At 37.9% G+C, this 25,173-nt stretch overlaps 1 protein-coding gene and 1 pseudogene across 1 annotated transcript in view; both read right to left on the reverse strand.

Annotated features, from left to right (window-relative positions):
* ALG13 (ALG13 UDP-N-acetylglucosaminyltransferase subunit) overlaps positions 1-25,173 on the reverse strand; it is a 64,845-nt gene that overhangs the window by 13,045 nt on the left and 26,627 nt on the right. The window contains 16 exon segments of the mRNA XM_025853645.2: positions 3,537-3,702; positions 4,901-4,972; positions 8,250-8,330; positions 8,654-8,709; positions 8,813-8,845; positions 11,045-11,165; positions 11,514-11,670; positions 11,857-11,970; positions 13,014-13,260; positions 14,004-14,131; positions 15,169-15,269; positions 15,628-15,692; positions 17,486-17,594; positions 18,569-18,644; positions 20,515-20,677; positions 20,881-20,962. Coding sequence (XP_025709430.1) covers positions 3,537-3,702; positions 4,901-4,972; positions 8,250-8,330; positions 8,654-8,709; positions 8,813-8,845; positions 11,045-11,165; positions 11,514-11,670; positions 11,857-11,970; positions 13,014-13,260; positions 14,004-14,131; positions 15,169-15,269; positions 15,628-15,692; positions 17,486-17,594; positions 18,569-18,644; positions 20,515-20,677; positions 20,881-20,962 — 1,771 coding nt within the window.
* On the reverse strand, positions 5,801-5,919 carry LOC141371294 (U4 spliceosomal RNA; annotated as a pseudogene).

Here is a 25,173-nt window from a genome sequence, read left to right on the forward strand (position 1 = left end):
GACTGCAAAATAATTATCTTCACTGATTAGTTAGAATACTAATATATAGAAACACTTCCCCTCGGGCGCCTGGGTGGCTCAGTCGTTGTTAAGTGTCGGCCTTAGGCTCGGATCATGATCCCAGGGTCCTGGGATCGAGTCCCACATCGGGCTCCCTGCTCAGCGGGAGACCTGCTTCTCCCTCTCCCACTCCCCCTGCTTGTGTTCCCTCGCTTGCTGTGTCTCTCTCTGTCAAATAAATAAAATCTTAAAAAAAAAAAAAACAACACTTCCCCTCATCTATTTGGTTACCCAGTGGTACAGTTCAGATAAGGTAGGCAGGATAAATGCTTTATTCTTTCACTTTATTTTCCAGTTAAGAAAATGAACTGGTTTCTTGTCATCCTCTTAAGGTGACCAATTTTTAAAATATCATTAAGAACTTTTATGTTTAACATATTTGGTATGTTCCAGTCTGCTGCAATTATCATCGCTGAGACTCAAATCGTTCCATCTTTGGCCAATGGGAACCTCTTCAAGATGGCTCCTGAGTTCTTTTGACATGGTCCCAGTAGTCTGATAGCTTCTTTGCTATCTGGTATGACAAAACGATATAGGCTCATCTTGAACATTTCCTGCCCAGACCTGGAATCCACAGTCATTTCTCCACAAAGCTGCTTGGTTTTTTTAAGTGAGAAATGGCACATCAAGACCACAAAATGCGTGCTAAGAATATTGTTTCTAGGACTTTTCAATGGACAGAGCTGGGAAATATACACATATATTTAAAGATAAAACACCTGAAGTTATATTGATACTTCCAATTCAAATTTGAGACCATAAAAACTTTTCTTTAGCCTTATTATATTCATATTACCTTTCTTCCATACTTAGGCTCCTGGTTTGCAAGGGCACAAGGGGATAAAATTAGAGTATCCCATACTCACTCATTTGTTTTAGCCGACATTACACAGTCTCAGAATAACAATCTGATTATCTAGATAAAAGAACCTCATGTGATTATTGAGAGGATTAAAAAATGCTTGGCATATGGTCTCTCAAACTCTATTTTTAAGAATAGCCATACAATATCCACATTGTCCAAACATAAAGTTATTGCTATTACATAGTGTATTCTCCACCTCTCAGCCCTCATTGTCTTAATTATGTAATTACACATTTAATACTTACCACCAGGTCTTCTTTCGATGTCTTTGTTTTGGTAGTCTAAAAGTCAACTCATTCTCTGGAACACTGATGTCCATCTAATACAACTTTCCGTGATGGCAGAAATATTCTGTATCTGTGCTGTCCAATACACTAGCCACTGGCCACATGTGGCTATAAGCACTTGGCATGTGGTTGGTGCAATTGAGCAACTGAAGATTTTATTTAATTGTAATTAATTAAAACTTAAATTGTCACATGTGGCTAGTGATTATCTTGCTTGACAGCATAGTTTTAGTAGATTCTTCAGGAAGGGCTCAGGCAAGTAATATTCTCTGAATTCTTACTGCCTTTTAAGCTTGAAAATCAGTTTTGGTGGAATATAAAATCTTTGTTTTACACATTCCTTATTTTAAATGTTACTCCATTTTCTTCTAGCATAAAGAACTGCTGTTAAAGTTTGATGATTATCATTTTATTTATTTTACACTCCATAGGCTCTTTTATCTAGATAATCAAAGGACTTGCCTTTTTTTTTTTTTTTAAACTCTGGTCATTTTACTAGAATTATTTTGGTGTTGGCTGTTCTGGGTCAATATTCTCAGGTATGCAGAGTGTTGTTTCAGTATATAGTTTTAAAGTTTTTTAATTTCAGGAAAAGTTTTCTGAATTATAGTTTTCAGTATTTGTTCTTTTCCCTTACTTTGGTTTTCTTCTTCAGAGACTTCTATCACTGTTTGATCTCCTTTGCCTAACTTTAACAAGTCACTTTTGAATCTTTTATCTTCCTTTTTCTTCATTTTAGATTCTCCCTCCTTCTTATATATTTCTTTTAAAGCATTAAATGTTGTATATACGTGGTCATGTTCTTTATAGTTTAGTCTTCATAACTGAAATGATTTTCTGCCATTTTTAATGCTTTTCTGTCACTTCATTTGAGTTTTTCTAATTCTGATTTGTTATTCTAAGATTTTTAATTCCGGTTACTCTTTAAATGTTTTGTATTATATTATTTGTATCTTTAGCTCATTCTGAAATAGCTGTTACTTTAGTTGGCACATTTTAGTTGGCACATTTCTGACATGTTTTTACTGTCTGTAGGGATATTATTCTTTTTTGTTCTTAAAACATCTTTGCATAGGATTTCACCTTAGTGCTTTTCCTTTGTTATGTAAAATTTTTTTTCATGAACTTTAGAATGAGGTGGATATAGGGTAGTTTTGTTTTTGTGTAGTGTTCAAAAACATGACTGCTTTCCAGGATTCCATGGCTCTGTTCTCCTCTGCTTTCGTCTGGACATGTTCTTTTCCCAATCCCGATCAATTCTGATTCCACTCCCAGTAGTTTCTCCCCAGTGAGGAATACTATCTTAACAGGGAGCCCTGGCAGGTCACTTTTGAGGGTTCTTAGGGGCCAGATTGCTCCAAGCCCTTCAAGTCCCTTTACCAGGTACCCAAAGCACTCACCTAGTATTGGAGAGGTCAAATCCCTTCCCAGTCTTAGCTGCTCCTTCCAAATTGGCCGCCCCACTTTCCAGTGAATTCTTATTAGCTCTTTTGGGGTTCTTCTGTTCTCAGGTCCATTAGACAACATCCCCGATGCTTCCGTCTTCTTGCTCCCACATAGACCCTGATAGCATGCAGGTCTTGTGACTGGTGGTTTGTCCCTAACTGCTTAAGTTTTGGGGTTTGTGGGGATACCTTGTCACCTAGTTTCACTGTAAACGTTGTCCGTGGGTTTTGGTTTTGCTATTTCCATTTTTGAGGATTCAGATTAAATAGCTATGTTGTTATTGCCACCACCTTCCTAGAATTCTGAGAATTCTAAATTATATTAACTCATTGGAATTTCATGACCACTTTATAAATTGGTACTACCAGTACCCCCAAGAGCTCATAGGTAAGAAAGGCTAAATAACTTGTCCAAAATTACAGAGGTGGTGAGTTGTAAAACCAAAATTCTAACCTAAGTTTCTTACATCCTAGAGCCTATATTCTTTCTTACAACATCCATGGGAAAATGATTCATCATACAGAAATGTATTTTACAGCAAACTTTTCAGGAATTCTGTGAAATGTGAAACACCTCTACTTTAATTCCTGTATAATAAAACTTAAAAGTTTAACTAGTAAAGTCCTCTAAATTTTCAGTAAGGTAGCAAAACAATAGCTACAAAATCATATCAAAGCCAAATTTGCAAGAAAAAAATTGAAACCCTGGCCCTGAAATCTCATGGATTCCTCAAATACAGAACATACTTTATTAAGTAGGTTAAACAAATTTAATACTAGAAATTAAAGTAACCCTATCTAATCACTAGAACTGTTATATGTGCATGTTCATGAACAGGAAAAGAGGCTTCCCAAAGTAAGCAACCACCAATAACCTACCTGGCCTGCCTTGTACAGGTGGAGACACAAATAGAGGCTGTATAGCATTCTGTGAGGAAACTGAAGTGGTACTACTAGCTTGATTAGCTGCTGCACAATTAGGTAAGACTGCAGCTGGAACACTACTGGCACAAGAAGCTGCAACTGCTGTAGAATTTCCCATCATCTGTAAGTGTAGAAGAAAAGTTTAGAAAAGTTTAGTGATTTCTCAAACACTGTTAGTCTCTTATCTGATCCTAAGGTAAAAGATATAGTATTTGGATAACTAAAATACTGACAAATCAATCTTTATGTAAACCGTATATAAGGTTATTTCTTTTAAAAGAGCACAATTAACTTTAAGATCTTAATTTTTAAATTTTTCTGAAAAATATATGATTCAAAAATCAAGTATAAAATTGTGTACAATGAAATGGTTCCTTCCAACCCCTATCTTCCATCTGCCTAGTTCCCCTCCCCTCTCCCCGAACAGGTAACCTCTGGATTTCCTACATATTATCCAGAGATTGCTATGTTTTTACACGTGGATACATTTCCCCACAATAACACATACTTTTTTTTTTAACAGAAAAGGTGCTTTGCTTTTTTGTGTGTAAACTTCATGGGACTGCAATTTGTTTTTCTGATGAGGCTGCAGCACCCAATACAGCACTGTGCAGAGAGATGTTCACTACATAGTTAACAGACACTTCTTGAACATGCTGCTCTCAATGCAGTCTCCATTTTCTTACCACACACTGCCGTGTGGCTGCTACCCACTCCGGTCCTCAGAAACTGTATTCAAAGTCACCAGTGGTCTTCATGGCAACAAATCCTAATAGACTCTTGCTGGTCCTTATGGTGCTTGACCTCTTGGCAGCAACTGACGACTTCCTTGAAACATTCTCTTCCTGGGGCTCCCATAGTAATACACTCTCCTACTTTTCCTCTCCTTAACTATTCCTTCCCTACCCACATTTGCTAAAATTTGGTGATCTACAGACTCTGTTCTGGATGCTCTCCTCAATCTCTTCCTTTCCCCAGGATTATCTTATTCGCTCCCATGGTTTCAGCAACCTTTCTGACACTAGCTCCCTATTCTTTACATTTCAGTTTCAGTACATGAGAGACTTGACCAGTAATTTATATTAATTCACTCGTTATACAAGAGGTTTGGAACAGAAGGACTATGAGTAGTCAAACGCCAGCTCATAGAACAATGTCTGGAACACAGTAGATAATCAATTTGTTGAATGAATTTTACTGATCACTGTGCCAGGCACCACAAAGTACAATAATACTTAAATATGATGAAGGACAAGGAGAACAAAAAAAAAGTCATTCCCCCCACCCGTGTGATTGCTTGATAACACTATTAAGATTACCTTCTGGGGGTAGTTGTATGAGGTAACTGTGTCCTGAGGAGACATAGAACATGGTCTTCTGTCCTGAAGAGACTTTAAGGAATACAGAAGTATAGTTAAGTAAGGGTAAATCAAGAAACCAAACAACATATCAATAAAAGATTTGATTTGTTCCAACATCTCCTAAAATTAAGTGAAAAGTGATCTGTCCTGAAAGTGTTCAGATTTGGAAGCAACTACTAAGATAACGTTCCAAAAGGTATCACTCCAGTGCCTGATTTAGGTGACTATGCTATTTCCCATCTACAGAGAACCTAATCATATCCAATTCTAGTCCAATGTAGATACTAAAATGTAGTGGAGGATTATAATTTAAACACTTTTTCAGTGGCCTTTCTTGCCTTAAAAGCTTCAAATTTAGTAGGACCAACAACAGTTTTACTAAACAAAAGCATTCCATCTAAAAATGTAGCTTGGGACAAGGGTGGATATCTGGTTATTCAGCTGTATCCTATCTAAGCAGGATGGAGTATAATCCAAACACCACTCCCCTCTGGCTTAAGGTCTTCTTTGTGAAAGCAAAAATGATTTTTTTTTAAGATTTTATTTATTTAATTGACAGAGAGAGAGACAGAGAGAGAGGGAACACAAGCAGGGGGAGCGGGAGAGGGAGAAGCAGGCTTCCCGCCGAGCAGGGAGCCCGATGCGGGGCTCGATCCCGGGACTCCGGGATCATGACCTGAGCCGAAGGCAGTCGCTTAACCAACTGAGCCACCCAGGCGCCCCAAAGCAAAAATGATTTTTAAAGGGCTCAGTTATACATGACAAATTGTCATGACAACAAAAACAAAAAACCTAGCAGAAATTGGTTTAATAATGGTAAGAGCACAGAGGGAATCAAGGAAAGTAATCACAGAGAACAAGAGGAATCATATTGTGACAAAGATGAGCCCAACTTACCACGGACTGCACATTTCTATTAGCAATAATCGCTCCTCGGATAAACCTCATTGGCTACAATACTGCCACTGCACATTTCTAAAGTCAGTTTTCAAGTACAACCAAAGCACCTGCCAAAAAGTAAACTTTGGCTTTGACTCAGAGGGCCCAGTGTGAATGCTAAACAATTCTACAGAAGGATTTAGTTGAGAGTTGGGCATAGAAATAAAAAGCAATAAATATTTATAGGGTTTTTTTTTTTTTTTTTTTTTAGGAGGCTCTATGCCTGGACATCTGTAAGTCCTGCACTGGTCCTCTACCCACAGCATGCTGTGAAAAAAATTACTTAGAAACTTGCTACAGATTTGGTGACTGGGGAGTGGGAGTGGAGCACATCCTGAAGAGACTGAAAACTACTGGGGATGTATGATAAAGTTCAGAACAAAAATGAACATGTGACAAATGAAATTAAAGGGACAGAAAGAAATTAAGTATCAGCTATTTCAAGAAATGGCCTAAGAAGCATATGATGAGAATAGTAATGGCACAGTGAGAAGAAAAACTATTTCTCTAGAAGGGAAAAGGAAAGGAAAGGAGATATAAGGGGAAGAGAAATAAATCACGTATCATAGTTTTCTTCATTCCTAAGATGTACTGCCTAAACAGTGTTAACAAAAATTTAGTATGTGAGGTTAAGATTAACCGTAATTAGAGAACAGACAGTTGTTATTCAAGTTCTTACAAATATTCTAGTTCTCCTGGGTACATGGTAAGTTGTTCTTCCTGGCCCCATCTAAAGTTAGGTGCGGCCACCTGACTTATTTGGTCAGTATGAGCAGAAATATTAAAAGCCAGTGTTCAATTACCCTATCTTTGGTCCTGCAAAGTGACTGTGAAAGCACACATGTCCATCAGCCTGGGTCCCCCGAGTGACTATGATGAACAAAAGCCTGCTACCAACCTACACTAGACATAGAACATGAGCAAGAACAACTGTCCTGTGTTAAGCTAAGATTTGGGGGGGGGAAGGTGTTACTACAGCATAACTTAGCTTGACTGAAACAGTAATTTGGTAATCAGAAGTAGGGTGCAGTGCTACTGTAACAAAACCGTAACTTGAAAATGAGAGAATGAACTTTTGTCTCTTAGGGGAGGTTTGGAAAACAATGTTAGTTTTGTGTTTTGATTACTGTTGGCAGAGTTTAGCAACATTTTTTAAGAGAGATGTGTACAGGAAAGGAGCTTGTAGGTAGGAATGAAAAGGAATAGAGAATCCTTGAATACAGGGACTTACAGAGTTGAAGACGCAATTGCTTCAACCCAAAATTGTAAAATATAAAACTGATAAATACTCTGGACAACAAAAAGCAGTTAAAACTTGGGTTTGAAGCAAAAATCAAACTGTTAAAATCTGATTGCATTAAGATATTTCAAAGCAAGAGTCCAACTAAGAATGCAACACCCACTGAATCCTTGCAATTGCACAAAATGGCTCATGGAAAAGCCTCCAAAAGTATGGCTCCTCCATCCCTGATAAGGTCAAGGTACTTGCAATCAGAGAGACACAGGGATAAGAAAGGAAATTATAGCAAATCTAAGTAGTATTATCTATAAAAAAAAAAAAAAAGAATTGTCAGTATGGCTACTGGCATAAGAAACTAAGAGGAATCATAGAGAGAAGCAGAATAAATTAATCACGCAGCCAAAGAAACCATGAGCAGAACTAAAACCATCCAACTGAGATAAAACGACCCCTGGGCTCCCAATTTTCTCCAAGTAAGAAGCAGGCTGAGAAAGCTGCTCAGCTGCCAAGAAGTATTATTCCCCAAAGCCTACTTCAAATATGGCCAAGGAACAAAGGGCCTTGGAGCAACCAAGAGCCCCAGAAACAATGAATCAGAGAGCTCCTCCAGGGGACAATCCCCATGCCTAGGTTGGGGGCCCTCACAATGTCTGTCCATGATGTCAGAACTGCTACAGGCCATTAACTATTTCTCCCATTTTCCCCCCTTTCTGAATGGGAATTTTTACTGCCATCTTTCAGTCCCTCCTCCACCATTATAAGTTAGGTATGTAGCAGTTAAATAACTTTGTGTCTTTGGTTTTAGGCCCCCAGATGAAGATGAGCCACATCTGGACCCAATGCACAGAGTACTACACATTTCCCAGAAACCTTGGGCTTTGAGTTTAATTATTACACTGAATAAGATTTTTGGATTGCATCCCTTGAGGTGGAATCAAGTCTTTTGCCTGTGGGAGGGAGTGAGTTGAATGCTGTGGTCCTTAGTGCTGTTAAAATATTTCCAACTTTTTGACTTTCAGGCACATATAAGTTAATACTTCAATGGAACATATTCTGGCTAATGAAAAAGAAAAGTGACAGGTGTCATCTCCAGGTGGAAGCTATAAGAGCCAGGGTACCATTCACTACCTTTTGGTTCCTTCCTTGGCAACCATGAATGGAGCTTCTATCAGCCTGAGTCCCTGAGCAGAGCCCTCCTGTAGACCTCCACTGGATATGAAGCATAACCAAGAAACAAACTTTTGTTATATGAAGTAACTGAGACTTATGACCCATTCTTACCGAAAAATCATAATAAAATCCTCTAAAAAATCATCACTGCCAATGTTTGAATTTCTTCTTGTATCAACACATTAGGAGTATCATTAAATAGATTAATTTCAGGTTCTTAGTTTCATCTACAAAATGGGAACAAAGCCCTAACTACCTCATAGGATTATTCTGATTTAAATACATTTATACGTATCACTCTTAGAACAGTGCCCTAGTACACAGGAGATATAAAGTGCTTGCCATTTTTATTAAATACCTACCAAGTTTGCTGTAGATTCAGTTGTGCTATAAACACCTGACGTTTCATAGTCTGGTTCTAGAGAATATAGCCAAAGTAAAGTAAAAAAATGAGCATTATTTTATAATTTAAAATTGTATAAATGATGATGAATGTCAGATTATATCTAGATCTCACTGACCTGAAGGATAAATATATTCTTCATGATATCTCCCTACAAAAAAAAGACAGAAGAAGTGTTTATGTAGGGCTTTTTAGCTCAGCAGAGCCAGATGGCCAGCACTTGCTTTTTCTCAACGTTTATGGATATATATTCAGAACTAAAATGTATACATCCTTGAAACAAGTGATTTGAACTTTCATACTAGTCAACAGATATTGAAGCCAGATACTGACTGTAAACAGGACAAATTTCTCCTCTGAAAATTCCCTTAGTTCTTAAAAAGTTCAGACAGAGGTAAAAACCCAGTTGTAATCAATTTTTCCAGTCAAGCAGTGGAATATGGTGATTGAGTTCACTGGCTCTAGAGTTAGGGCTGTCTACATTTGAATCCTGATTAACATCACTTTAGGTGGGTTATTTAATTTTTGTGCCTCAATTTCTGCATGATAAAATAGGATAACAGTACCCAGATCATAAGGGGGTGAAAAGAACATAGCATAATATATAGTAAATGGTGTCTGTAAAGTAATTGGAGTATAACCCATATTATGGACATTAAATAGGGTATATCATGCCTCATCTGTTTCTCAGCCTGTTTTAAGTAAATAATACATTTTTTAAAATTGGTTTGTTCTCAGAGGATGGCTCAGTGATCTAAAGTATTTTGCTGCTAAGACTATACTATACCATTGAAATGCAGAGAAAGTTAATCATCAACTGGACAGTTTTCCATCAAATAAACCCCACGGATCAAAACTAGATTTGATTCTTAAACATGTCACTTATCAATCACATACATGCAACCACTCCAGACAGTAGGATTTAAGTTAAGAACAAAGATTTGGTTACTTTGAATATGCCACTACAGGTGAGCAATACATCTGAAGGTACCCACCAAGCTAAAGGGAAAAGACAAAAGAGTCATGCTGAGTAAAAGAGCAGAGAGTATACGCCCTTGAGCACATGCATGCACATGCATGGGGACAAAGTCTTCACAGGTCATTCTTGTGCTAGATGTTTTGTCCTCACTAAATTCCTAGAAATACCTATTTTCTTCTACACATGTACAAAGAAAAACATCACAAGAAAATAAAGAACTTGACTATTGTCAGTGAGACTGCCTCATACCTCCTTAATCCACCCAATTCCTCCAGAATTGTTTCAGAATTGTCTGTCACTCATGCATCATTTTACAGTAAAATGGTAAAAACAAGCACACCCCATGTGAGAGGCACCACAGCAACTGTTAAGGACATACATACTGACTTTAGTGTCAGACAAACCAAATTCAAAATTGACCTCTGCCAATCACAAAGGACCATATATTGCATGATTCCACTTATATGAAATGTCCACAATAGGCAAATCCATTAAGATAGAAAGCAGACTTGTGGTTGCCTAGGGCTGAGGCGGGGGGGGATGGGGAATGGGGAGAAGCTGCTCATGAGTACAGGATTTCTTTCTGGGGTGATAAAATGTTCTAAAATTGATTGTGGTGATGGTCATGCAACTCTGTGACTATATTAAAATCACTGAACAGGTGACTTTTAAACCCTTTTTAAACAGGTGAATTACACCGTATGTGGATTATATCTAAATAAGTCTGTTATAAAAAAGTTAAATCTCTGCCACTTACCAAAGGGTATGACTTTGGCCATGTCATGTACCCTTTAAACCTCAATTTCCTTATAAACAAGGATACCATATTCCTTAGAGGAATGCAGTTAAGTATCATATTAAATTATAAATATAGTTCTTTAGTACAGTGGATGACCAATAGGATACAATGAACAGTAATGTTATAAGTAGACTTCTTTGGGCAACGAAATTATTTTCGTAATAGCAGTCTCATAAAATAGTCTCATAAAATAGCAGCTAGTCACAGAAAAGCCCAAAGCAGTTCTACAAACAGTCCTCACCATAATAAAAATAGTGCCTTCCTAACAAGGAATGGGTATTTTCCATAATAAAATCTCACCAAATCAAAATTCACTAGAAGACCTAGTGAGAGAGCTGAAAGTAAACTGTGACAATGTGGTGTCCTATAGAATAGAAGTCCGTCCTTCTGAGAAAGACCAAGACATCTTCAAACGCCTAGCAAGCTGAGACAACTGGTAACTCGTTCAAAATGAGCTATCAGAACAGTGTGAGATCCCCTCAAACCAAAACTTTAAATCTACTTCACAGCCCTGATGTGTTAATGCCACAAGAATCATCTTTTAAAGAAACATTTAACTGTAATTGACTCACCATTGTCACTCTGGCCACTGCCCTCCTCTGAATTCAAAGTCTGTTTGCCCGACCTATGTCCTCGCCTTGCAACACAATATCTCGAAGCAGCAGGAACCATTGTAGAGGGCCCTCCATGATTCTGTACCAAAGACACACACATAGACATGCAGTTCAGGAAAAAAAGCTATAAATATATCTTAATGTATTTGAGAATCAAAAAAACATGAGAAAACGATCAAGAAAACAGAAAATATTAGCCCATACTATGTAAAGCAAGATTATTGGTCCACCTCTACCCCTTTTCTCTAATAGCTTTAAAAAGTTCTCCTCTCCCATCTTTTAAAAGCTCTAAGATAAAAATTCTTGTTTTCCAGAAGTGCTTTATTTGGTGGTTTGTCAAAATCTAAAATCTATCCACACTGCCTTTACTTTAAAGAAAAAAAGAGAAAGTAAACAGCTTTTTTGAATAAATCTTTGACCTACTTACAGGTAAAGTTGGATAAGCAGTCTCATCCCCTTCTTCAACTTCATAAAAGGTAATGGTTTCTTCCAAGCCCCTGGGCATCTGTCCACTCTCTGGGGCAAAGCTATACTGGCATTCCTTATTCATACAATGCATCTGGCGGTGACTACGTCTAAAGGAACTTAAGTATTAAGTAGTTCAGAGAAAAGGGGAAAGAATGATAAAATTTGGTGGTAACAGTTCTAAGTAACAGTTCAAACATCTCTGTGTTGACACTTCTAAAAACTTTAATCCATGTTTATTTGTTGCTCAGCAATGAAGCCAAACTTACCCATTTTCTGATTTTCAACATTTAAAATTCACTTACCGAGATCTATAGGAGAAGTTATCATAGCTCTGGCAACATCTTTTACCTGGGCCAGGGTAAAAACCAACTTTAGGGCCCTCCATGTTATGCCTGTTTATAAAGCGAGATGAATCCCTAAGAATGAAGAGAAAGGACAACAAAACTCTTTATTCACTAGTGCTTGAGTCGTCAATCTTTACACTTAAATAGAATTAACACATCTTTCTAAAATTGTCCTAATAGAGGGTAACTGGGTGGCTCAGTTGGTTAAGCAACTGCCTTCGGCTCAGGTCATGATCCTGGAGTCCTGGGATCGAGTCCCGCATCGGGATCCCTGCTGAGCAGGGAGTCTGCTTCTCCCTCTGACCCTCCCCCCCCATGCTCTATCTCATTCTCGCTCTCAAATAAATATTAAAAAATAGATAAATAAAAAATAAAATTGTCCTAATAGGGGTGCCTGGGTGGCTCAGTCTTTAAGCATCTGCCTTCAGCTGAGGTCATGATCCCAGGGTCCTGGGATTGAGCCCCGCATCAGGCTCCCTGCTCAGCGGGAAGCCTGCTTCTCCCTCTCCCACTCCCCCTGCTTGTGTTCCCTCTCTGTGTCTCTCTCTGTCAAATAAATAAATAAAATCTTTAAAAAAATAAAATAAAATTGTCCTAACAGAAAGAGCTGTACTCTCCTCACTACTGGCATTAGGTCTATCCATTATTAACTGATACAGAGTAAAATACATGGCACTCAACTTGACAGCCCTAGCATGTCTTCAACCATTCCATATTTCCTTAGACAGTGAGAATATAAATCTCCCAATAAATTCATTTGACAAAAATTTAAGTATACATCAGTTCCATCCTCTATGCAGACATTACAAAAGGGAGCTAAACTGCTAAGACATTTCTAAATTCTACTGTAATTCTGTCCAGGAATTAGTCACAATACATAAACAGAGGGGCGCCTGGGTGGCTCAGTCGGTTGAGCCTCTGCCTTTGGCTTGGGTCATGATCCCAGGGTCCTGGGATGGAGCCCCGCATTGGGCTCCCTGCTCAGTGGGGAGCCTGCTTCTCCCTCTCCTCCCTGCTCATGCTCTGTCTCTCTCTCTCAAATAAATAAAATCTTAAAAAAAACAGTAATACATAAATAGAGATGCACATTATCTTGAAAGTCAGTTAAGCCTTACCTGGGCATCCCATATCCCCGACCTTGTCTCTGAGAGGCATGTTGAGGATGAAAATGTTCGTTAGACATAATACTGCCAGCTGTTGGTGGGTAGTGCATTGGAGGGTCATGCCCATAATGCATACTGTGCTGAAGCCTGGGCGGGAGGAGGGCATCTCCCCTGCTGTAAGCCATAGTCATATAAACCTCTTTTCCTCTAACTTTTTTGAACATCTTCTTCCGTTGTTTCATGTCCACCTCTGACACAGCTTCCAGGCAAACAAAGAAGCAGCCAAATAAGCTTCATAACCAAAGCAAAAGATCCAGTCCTCCCCCTCCCCCAAATGCCTACAACTTTTTTTTTTTTAAGGGAACAAACCAAATAAATACAGGGAGGGAATGTCTGTATTCCTTAAGGATGTATTAGATCTTCCATTTGGAAGGGCAAAACCAGCAGGTAATTTCCATATCAATGGACATCTCAGAACTATCTTTAATACAGGTGGCTCTGATCATCAAAACATAGTTGGTCAGTCACCTACATTACCTATTTTCCAAGAAATTATGCCTATTAATGTCACTGGCTGCTTCTAAGAGGTGTTTTCCTAGTTCCTTGAGAAATCTATTCCCTTGAAGTTTTAGAGTCTAAAATCCACTCCAGCTTAAGTTTATATGAAGTCCCCTAGAACAGTGGTTCTCAACCACAGGTAATTTTGCCCTTCCCCACCTTGGGCACATTTGGCAATGTCTGGAGACGTTTCTGGTTGTTGCAACTGTGGGGAAGGATGCTACTGGCATCTAGTGAATAGAGGCCAGGGATGCTAATCAACCTACAATGCACAGAATGCACAGGACAGCTGCCCACAACAAAGTTACTATTCATCCCAAAATGTCAGTAACGCCTAAGTTGAAAAACTACCAGAGAACAAGACTTATCTATGTTGTCTGTTTTTTCTTTTTAAAGATGTAAGTACAAGAAGGGGGCTATAATAAAAACCTTCAGCATACAAACCCATTTCTGGGACATAGCCCCCAGAAGTTTTCTGGTAACCTCTTCCTTTCCGACTGGGCACAGCATTCCAGGCAGGAACAGGTGTGACTTGGGTAACTGGTTTTAAGTTAGCCAGCGGAACCACATGCCTTAAAGTTAAAGACACCACCATAAGCCACTGCAACACAGACTTAATTCTCACTGGATATACATACCCTCACCCGTCCTGCTTCATTTTCAAGTGTATTCTACTTAAACTTGTTGACACTAGCTACCCTATTGAGGTTTTCTTTTTAGGTTAGAAAACCTAAGAGTAGTTTGTACAATTTTACAGCTATTTGTAGCACATATCACATTCCAGAGGAAATACTGTTGACAGAGTAGTCTACAAATATTTGTTGCCTTTCCTTGGAAGAGGATTGTATTTTCCCACCCAACTGACTTCAGGCTCAGCTATGTAATCCACTTTGGCCAATAAAACGTGAGCAGATGCTTTAAGAACCAGCACATGGTTGATCATGTTCATTTCTTCCCTGTGATCATGGAAGACTGTGTCTAGATAAAGCCTTTGTTGGCCTGGGCCCCCCTTTGCTGATGCACTATGAAATGCTAAATGAGCAAGAAATGAACTTTATTGTTTTAAGCTACTGAGATTTTTTTTGGTTATTATACAGGCAGCATAAGCAAGTTTAATGGTTCAAGTGGACCAACAGCATCAATATCACCTGGAAACTTGTCAGACGTTCAAATTCTTGGGCCCTACCACAGACATACTGAAATCAGAAACTCTGGGGATGGAACTTATCGATCTGTTTTAACAAGCTCTCTAGGTAATTCTGGGGCATGTTAAAGTTTGAGAATGACTAGACTAGTTTATCTTAATATAGGCAGAGGCTCAGTCAGCGAACTAGCTTTCCGATTAGTATGAACAGTTTTATACCAGAATTCTGTTGTATTTAATATTTCTAGTAAACTGGCTAGGGCCTAGGGATTTGGAAACTATTCATATATAGGAGTATTGAGATTTCATACTTCAGCATGTGCTTTTAACAATCTGCGGTAAGTCATCTTACCGCAACTGAATTTCTTACTAGCATCTGGTAATTCTGGTAATTCTCAATTTAATATTACAAAAGGCATCAAGAGCCAAAGATTTTAGTAATTTAACAAACCATACTATTCTTACTTTTCTGCCAATTCTTCAATGAAGACTGTTACTGAATTGTTCTCATTTCCAACTTCCTGAATATGAGCATTATAGTATCTTCCACCTGATTCCAAGCGAACCTGAAAGAGGATAGGAGACAGTAAAAATACATCCAATCTCCAAATCTACTGACAGATATATCTTCTGCCAAACAAAAATACAACTTCTCCCCAAATGGAGTTCAGTATCTACTTACTAAAGCGGTTGATAATCAACACTGCCATCCAGTCTGATTTAATATAGGTGACACATGCTGGAAGATCCTTACAATTTTTTTTGGAAGATCCTTACATCTTCTCACATAAGTTTGTAATTAAAATTTAACAAACATTAAAATTTTTTTAGCATTTTGTAAATGAGCCTTGTTGAACTTATATTAATGACTAAAACCACAACCTTGGAGAAACAAATGACTGAGTTTTTAAAAGATGAACTAACCTGACACTTGTCTCCCAAATAGTAATGTCTCCCAGCATACTCCAAGTAATCAGATTTTTGAAGTTCTATTAAAAGAAAATGAAGATTCAAGCTCATCCGGACGGGTTCCTTTCCCATTTTACATCATTTAATTTTCTAATTTACTTTTACCAGTGTTTTTGACAATGCTACTACTATAAGGTAAAATCGGGGGGGGGGTCCTAAAGGGTCATTCTTTTACTCTTGATATTCATTTCTATAGTCAATTAAGGAGACCTACCAAAATAGTTTTGTGCTAAAGAACACAGATAGGTGGAAATTGGGAGGTTGTAATCTTAGTTGGTCAAACACCAGTAAGGTACAATTTGAAGTAACACACCTTGATTAAAAAAGAAGAAAAAAAAAACACTACACAGCTTCTTCAAAGTAACCTGTTATTTTTAACAACTTATTGTGTTCCACAGGGTCTTAACCTCATTCTAGATTGTTAGATTGTTAACTATACCTAAGTTAACCAAGGTTCAAGAAGTTGAATATGAAACATTAAAGGCTACCCTGAAAGCGAAGCTTTAAGGGCTAATTTGATCTTCTCTTGGAAGGAGATAAACAATTACCTATTTCAAAAGTTGGCAAACTTGCTCCTTAAGGAGCCAGAGAGTAAATATTTTAAGCTTTGTGGGTCATACGGACCCTGTCACAACTACTCAACTCTGCCATAAAACTATTAATGGACAGTAAATTTGAATTTCATATAATTTTCATATGTCACAATATACTGTTCTTTTACATTTTTTTCTGCCATTTAAAAATATAAAGACCATTTTTAGCTCACTGGACCATACAAAAACAGCTGGCAGGGTGCCTGGGTGGCTCAGTCGGTTAAACGACTGCCATTGGCTCAGGTCGTGATCCTGGAGTCCCGGGATCGAGTCCCACATCGGGCTCTGTGCTCAGCAGGGAATCTGCTTCTCCCTCTGACCCTTCCCCCCTCATGTGCTCTCTCTCTTCTCGCTCTCTCAAATAAATAAATAAAATCTTTAAAAACAAAACAAAAACAGCTGGCAGGCTGGATTTGGTCTGTAGGCCATAGTTTGCAGACGCCTGACCTATTCATTTATCAGTGAGGGTAGTCTTAACATTTTAAATTTAAGATAAGCTTATTTGCAGTTACAAGTTTCAGGTCCTTTTTTTTTAAGATTTTATTTATTTGACAGAGAGAGACATCAGCGAGGGAACATAAGCAGGGGCAGAGGGAGAGGGAGAAGCAGGCTTCCCACTGAGCAGGGAGCCCGATGTGGGACTCAATCCCGGGATCCTGGGATCATGACCTGAGCCAAAGGCAGACGCTTAATGACTGAGCCACCCAGGAACCCCAACAAGTTTCAGGTACTCTTAAAGTTATCTAAGTTATTTCCACACAGTCTTTGCAAAACTGAAAGTCTTGGATAAACATCAGATTCTGAAAGATCCCTTCCCACTTCTAAACCTATTTGTTTCCTCTTTTGGATTTAAAATCATGAGAATATACAGGGCGCCTGGGTGGCTCAGTCAGTCAAGCATCTGCCTTTGGCTCAGGTCATGATCCCAGGGTCCTGGGATCCAGCCCTACTTGAGTAGGGCTCCCTTCCCTGATCAGCGGGGAGCCTGCTTCTCCCACTCCCTCTGCCCCCCGCCCCCCTGCTGGTGGTGTTCTCACTCTCTCAAATAAATAAAATCTCTTAAAAAAATAAAATAAAATCATGTATTGAGTAAGCTAAAAAGTACCAGGCTATTTTTTTTTTTATAACAGTACATTAAGAACATCTCATCAGAAACAATTTGCAAAATTTTTTCCCTGGATCTGTCAGGATTCAACAGTACGCCACTGATATTTCATTACCTTTTCTGCTGTCCAACCAAACATCAAATTCTACATTACGATAGATTTCTGGATCCAGGGCTTTGAGCACCTTATAGGGGAAGAGCATCTTTGATGGACTTTCTGGAGACTAAAACAAAAATAATCATGCTACAAATTCACCATCCTTAGCTTTAGTGTCCCTTCTATGAAAAAAATAAAGTTCTTTTTTAAAGTATGTACATATACCTCCCTTTTTTATTAAAAAAATAAATGCCATAAGTTTTATTGTGTATGTTAAAAATCAGGACATTAAAGAAGCAATATACAAATAATATAAAAGGTTTTAGATGGCAGAAGGGAAATACTGTCTACAACTCAGGATACATCTCATATAAATCAATCCACACAGATTAAAGATTCAGTCAGGCTATTCAATAAATCTCATCTTGATATACAACACAGAGGTGCGACTTTTTCGGTACCCTAAAATCACCTGAAAAAAATCTGAAAATTTTATTTCACTTTGGTCAAAATCTGTTACAACTTCCAAAGAAATTACCTTGTTCTTCTGCTTTCCTAGAATTTCATCACATCTAATACTGTTACTGTTCCCAAATTACCAGCACTTGGGGCATACATAGATTATTATAATAGTATCTGCCCTATTTAGTGAGCCTCAAACTAAAGGTCTGCTTGATTTTAGTCCTATAAAGATGATAAAAATCTCTTCCCTTTCTCTAAACAGGATTATTACCTATTTTCTTTGAATAGGACAAGCATTATATTCTTTAATGACAAAAAGAAACCTTAGCATCAGAAGACTGATTACAAACTAAGTATCTACTAGATCTGTAACATTACTTTAACTTGAAAAAGAGCAGTTTCTGAAAATTCTCAAGTGTTCAGAGTTTGCTTGGAAACAATCCAAACAATTCCATTAAGAATAAAAATTCAGAGAACATGAAGCACCCATTTTACATTTTCAGATTAAAACTTCCACAAAGGTAAACCTGAACTCCTCCCCCACACCATATAACTAGAATGGACCACCTGACCTTAACTTCTTTGTTATGATGCTGCAAGCCAAGATTATGAAAATTCTTTCCCTAGAAAATTTCAAACCTTTGCTTCTTCTGTTCCTTGATTGTACCCCTCTGGGATATTTTCAACACTGCAGCAGGCACCCAACTCTTCAGTCCTAATTGAAAGATTTAGAACAAAGAGCTTTATATAAATGCAGTAGCTAAATTTTAAGTCTAATGACTATACCACCACCTAGTGGTAAAGTAGCTCAGGTCTAAAAATGAGGCAAATACTTTACCCCAACATTTACATTTATGCTTCCTTTATCTAAGTATGTGCTACAATATACTTAGCAGATTATCTCCTAAATTTCATACCTCCATCTCTTAAGATGGCCCTATGATCCTTGCCTCCTGGTGTGCACATCCACGTATGATTCCCCTATCTCAAGTTTGCTTCTAACCAAGATAGGTATGTTATTATAGTGCATAAGAATGTAGTGCCTGTTTTGCTGACCTCTCTCTTACTGACTATAAGGAAGCAAGCAATCATATTTCACCAAGCCCATGTGGCAAGAAGCTGAGGGTTACCTCTGGCTGACAGCCACCAAAAAAAAAAAAAAAAAAAAATTTTTTTTTTCAGTCCCACAGCTGCAAGGAACTAAATGCTGCCAAGAACTACGTAAGTGGAAAAGTGGATCCTTCCTCAGTCAAAACTTGAAATAAGAACTCAATCCTGGCCAACAACCTCATTGCAGTCCTGTTGAGACCCTAAGCTGAAGACCCAGCTAAACTGTGCCCAGATTCCCAACCCATATAATTGTGAGATAAGTGTATATTAAGTTGCAAAATCTGTGGTAATACGGTCATAGTCACGCAGCAATAAGTAATACATCTTGCCTTTTTACTACTATAGTTTCCATAAAGCCTGACGTCCTTAGGACAAGTCACCAGTGAAGAACAAAGCAACTTCTACCCCTGCATTCCCAAATAAGTTTTAAAAACCACTCCTTGGGGCGCCTGGGTGGCTCAGTCATTAAGCATCTGCCTTCGGTTCAGGTCATGGTCCCAGGGTCCTGGGATCGAGCCCCACGTCTGGCTCCCTGCTCAGCAGGAAGCCTGCTTCTCCCTCTCCCACTCCCCCTGCTTTTGTTCCCTCTCTCGCTGTGTCTCTGTCAAATAAATAAAATCTTTAAAAATAAAAATTAAAAACCACTCCTCTACCCAAAAAAAAAAAAAAAAAGATTGCAAGCCACAAATATCCAAGAAATAAAATTGCAAGCAAGACAAAAAGACAAGGTGACACCTGACTGGCACCAACCCTATCTGAATTTCCTAGACAGAAGTAGGAATCAAGAATAAATACAAGACAATGCCTAGTTTATTATCTCTAACACAAAATTTTTGACCAAATCTGTTATTAACAGTTTCTTCAGAGGCCACAAACTACCTTCCTAGTGAGTACCAAAGGTAGACACTCAAAAGCTCCTAAAACTTCCCTTAGCCTGAGAGATTCTTTTCTACTAGATGGATGTATATGTCAAGCAACCACTGTGGAACCTCAGTTACCAACAAAATGATGGTGCTGGTTTAGAATTAGTTTTTTCTCAAAAGTATGGTCCAGGTCCACAGCCTACCTACATGAGAACACTTGGGGTGTACTTGTTTAAAAAGATTTCTAGCGCCACTGTGACCTCAAATTTTATAAAAGTAGCCCCAAGAATACGCCTCTCTAACAAGCACTGTAAAGTATACCTTTGTATACAACTGAAGTTTGAGAATCATGGGGTTAGGTAGTTCTAAAGTCACCTCCAGCAATAAAAAAACTGATTCTGACTTGGATCAAACCTCCAATTCCTGAACATCTCAAAATACAACATAACTTCTTGGTAAAATTTCTCTTCCCCCATTAAAAAATGTATATCCATATACATATGTGTGTGTAGTGTAAGTTATAAACTTGTCAAGCCCCTTCCACTTGCAAATGATGATGCACAGAAACATGAAACATGATCATGTAGTTGACATCCCCTTTCCCTGCATTACCTATCCTGAGCTGAACTCTTGTAGTCAATATGGACATCTTCACTGCCAGTCAGAGCATTGTTTCTGTTCTTTTTGGAACCACTTCGAAACAATTCAACTGCAGTCTTCAACTCTTCTTCGTCCACAACAAACACATCTTTATAGAGAATTTCATACAATACAGCTAAAGGAAAAAAGAGCCAAAACTCCAATTGTCAAATTAAGATCCCTTTATAACAATGTGAAAATAGCCATAAACCAGTATACAATTTCAATAGGTATGAACAAAGTCTTAAAAGAGCTATTTGTGGCGGGTCCTTCAATTTAAAGATGGGCAAAAAAAAATCATCTGAAATATACCTAAGCATTTATACAGCCTTCACATACCCTGACAAACAGCTGCACTTGACTGAAATTGTTTTGAGTATACTGAATCATAATGGCCATTACTTGAATAGCAGAGTAGAATCTGAAGAAAAGAAAAACACACAGAATTAAGTGAATGTTACACATCTTACAACCACGAAATACTTGAAATTAAATCGCTAACTAGAAACTGATAACTAATGTTTTTAAAAACATGACTTTAGATTCCACAGATTAAGTGATATCATACAGTACTTTTGACTCATTTCACTTAACATGATGTCTCAAGAAAGCTGAGGCAAAGTGATTTTTTTTAATTTAAATACAGATAAATGGTAAGCTAGAAGTCAAAGGGATTTTCTTGAAAGTGACTTTTAAATGCCAAGATTAAAATCACTAAGGCTACACCGTGAGCCTAAATCACATTCCCATTGAATATACCACACAAGTACTGATCCACAAATTTGCAAAAAGATGGGAACTTTTATAAACTGACTGAGTAAATCTAATAGAAATCCTAACAGAAGTCAAAAGACCCAGCTTAACTTCAAAAAATGACTGGAAAAATTAGGTTAAATACCCAAATCTCTAAACTCAGGATATAGGGGGAGAGACTTAATTTATTCAAAATGTTATCCCTTGTACTAAGTAGCAATATATGAATACACCATATAGGAGCAATACTGCTAAAGAGACTTCCTTAATGAATTAAGGAACTGAGATGTCTACAAAATGAGTTAATTTCTTTGATCTTTAATCTCTAGTTTTCCCAAACAACAATCCAAAGCCATGCTTACTAACCAAAGTATTTTTTTAAAAATGCCTATGGGCTCTATATAATGAAATGTGTTTGAATAACAGCACCAAAACCTTTTAAAAAAATTTTTGTTCAAAAACCTGTCTTGTGTAAAGGATTAACACCTAGCAATTAAGTCTATTTTATTTTGAAGCTACCTCTGGTACCAGAAACCTAAGTACCAAAGATGATTCTCTCTGTTCTATAGGAGGATGTTGCCACCAAGCTTCTTTGGCAGAAAACTATAAGCACCCTGTTTGCTGCCTTTCTACCTACTCTGGGCTTACTCCTTCCAATAATAAAGTTCTCTATCTCAAGTCTGTTATTCTTCCCCAGCTTTTTCTTGAAATCACAATTCCAACTCCATCAATATAATTCATTTCAGAGTAAGCTGAAGTTAACTCACAGTAAAGTTTAAGTTATGAAGTATCACACGCCCCAAGGGGTATTTGCCTTTAAGAGTTTATTAATCCAAAAGAACAGCGAACAGATTTTGAGCAGAGAAGCCCTTTGTACCTTGGACTGGAAAAACTTGAAACTCCAACTAAGAAAGGTAAATAACTGGTGGCAGTTGTTGAGTAGTTAAAGGAATCCAGCTAACCAGAACTGAATAAATAAGCAGGAAAAAAACCCCAGAGATAATGGTGTAATTTATTCATGTGGCAAGTTCCATTTTGATTGTAAGAGGTAAACTAGACATGATGGCTTTTATGTTCCTGGGGATATCCCAACATAACAGTTCTCTGATACACACTTGTGGGTAAAGTGGGATGTCAGGACATTAAACTAGTGAAAAAATGAGGTAGAACTGTATTGCTGATCAGGATAGGTGAAAAGAACAAGTAATATATTTAGTATGAGCCCATCTATATTAAAAAAATAAATGCTAAGAGAATGATATAGGATACCCACTCAAACTTAATAGTTATTTTGAAGCACAGGAGACTGAAAAGCATGAATGAGGGCTTTTTATTCTACCTTTCAGATTTGAAGTACATCTTTCTAGGTAAAGAGGCTAAGTGAAGATGGATGGCTACCTTCCAATGGCATTCACTGATACTGAATAACTATGTAAAATGCAAAGTTAAGTCAATAATGTTTACTGCTTTTAATAAAGTCATTTTTGAACTGAGCCTGAACTGAGAAACAGCAACTAAGTTTTTGACAAAGCAAGGTGTCACACAAGTACCCTGCTGCCAACTGGCTTTTTCATATTTAAATTTCAAGATGAACAAACATACTTTATACATTTGCAAATCATACATATACACATTATCCTGTGCATGCAAATGCTCAAGTGCTGATTAAGTATTAGCTTTGTATGCATGTACAGATTAGAGTTATACATGATATTCTCGTGGTTGAACACATTCAAAAGGTCTTATACATTTTGTATTCTTATGGTTCCCAATGGATGAGGTTTTCCCCTTGATTAGCTCAATAATATCTCTGTAAAATATACAGGACTCATTTAAAAATGGAGATGTATAACTGTAGGAACTAGGTGATAGGGATTATGAATGTTCACTATACAAGTCTTTTAATTTTTCTCTATGTGAAAATTTTCACAGAATAAAATGTCAGGGAAAAAAACTAAATTGCAGGTTTAGAGTCCTGGTAAAGGTCTAAATGTCTAAATCTCTTCTCCGGCAATGCTGTATATAATTGCTAAAATACAAAAGCTACCACTCGGGACGCCTGGGTGGCTCAGTCAGTTAAGCGGCTGCCTTCGGCCCAGGTCATAATCCCAGGGTCCTGGGATCGAGTCCCAGATCAGGCTCCTTGCTCAGCAGGGAGCCTGCTTCTCCCTCTCTCCTTCTGCTTGTGCTCTGTCAAATAATTAAAATCTTTAAAAAAAAAAATAACAAGAGCTACCACTCTTCCTTCCTCAAAGAATTCTGATTATGTCACATCCTTGCTTAAAATCTATGAATGAGTGTTTAGAAGCAATTGTACTGAATGTCTGAAATTTACTTTAAAATACACCAGAGGGGCACCTGGGTGGCTCAGTTGTTAAGCGTCTGCCTTCGGCTCAGGTCATGATCTCAGGGTCCTGGGATCGAGCCCCGCATCGGGCTCCCTGCTCTGCGGGAAGCCTGCTTCTCCCTCACCTACTCCCCCTGCTTGTGTTCCCTCTCTCGCTGTGTCTCTCTCTGTCAAATAAATAAATAAAATCTTTAAAAAAAATAAATCTTTAAAAATAAAATACACCAGAAATTAAGATGGACTGATGAATGGATAGGTGATAAAATGAGGATACTAAAAGTGGTGGGAATTAGAATGTTCACCATAAAAATTCTTTCAGCTTTTCTGTATTTTTAAAAATCTTTATAATAAAATATTGGGAAAAAAAGCTACAACTATTCCGAAAAGCCAAATTCTTGGCATGGCCCGCTCATTATGTAACTCTAGCCTATCTTTACAGCATTGGCCTCTCCCCCAACCAACTACTTGAGTGCGAAAGCGTCTGCTGCTTCCACGTCTTTGTACAACTCCTCTGAATAGATTGCCCTTCATACTTGTTGGACTCATTGTTTGATATTCCACTTAAATACCACTATCACCAGGAAACTTTCTAAACTCTCTCACGCAGAGAGGACTTTTTCTTCTATGGTCTTTGTACATACTTCTATTATAAAACTTACCACTTCACTGTAAAATTAACTATTTGCATGTCTGTCTTCATAGTCTGTTAGGCCCTTGGAGAACAAGCATGTTGTATTCATTTTGGTGTCCCCAAAGCCCAGTGAAGTACCTGGTACATTACAGGGGCTTAATGTTGCCAAACAAATTAGATGGCAGTACCACTGATAAAACAAGGTGCCCCAATTTATACTTATTTTCTAAGTTTTCTCTTGCATTCTACTCTATTCCTAATGCCACTTGCCTGGTTCAGGTCTTTTGTTGTCTAGATTACTTTAACATCCTAACAGTTCTCCCAATGTCTAGTCTTGTCTTAATGATCATCAAAATGTTGCCTGAATTATGGTCCACCGTGTGAAACAAGACTTGCAAAATGCAATTACTGTATAGTCTATACTCACTAATCAAATAATCAGGATAAAAGCTTTTCTGAAAACTCTTTGGAAGAAAAATTATATGCTACAGAGCAATCTGTTTAACTGCCAAGAATTCTCAACCAACAAAACAACCTCCTACTATTTTCCAAGTACCTTACTAGGCAGTAATAGCACACTGTCCTGTCCTCAAGAAACTTTCAGAATGAGAGAAATAGACATGAAAACAAACACAATGTGATAAATGCTGTAATTACTTGGGTGATACTAGAGGAACACATAGAGAGGAAATAACTCCAGGGGAGTTGGGAAAGTTTCAAAGGAATTAACATTTGAGATACAAAGGAAAAGAAAAAAAGTATAAAAACCAGACTATCTGGAATAATGGTATACTAAAGTTGCAGGACAATGAAGATGAAAAGGTTTGGGACCCTTTAAGGGACTAAATGCCTAACTTCCAAGTTTGAACCTTATCTTCTAGTCAACAAGGAGCCAATTATG

This window comes from Callorhinus ursinus, unplaced genomic scaffold (assembly GCF_003265705.2).
Source record: "Callorhinus ursinus isolate GAN/ISIS: 27379988/994484 unplaced genomic scaffold, GSC_fseal_2.0 scaffold65, whole genome shotgun sequence".
Classification (NCBI taxonomy): Eukaryota; Metazoa; Chordata; class Mammalia; order Carnivora; family Otariidae; genus Callorhinus; species Callorhinus ursinus.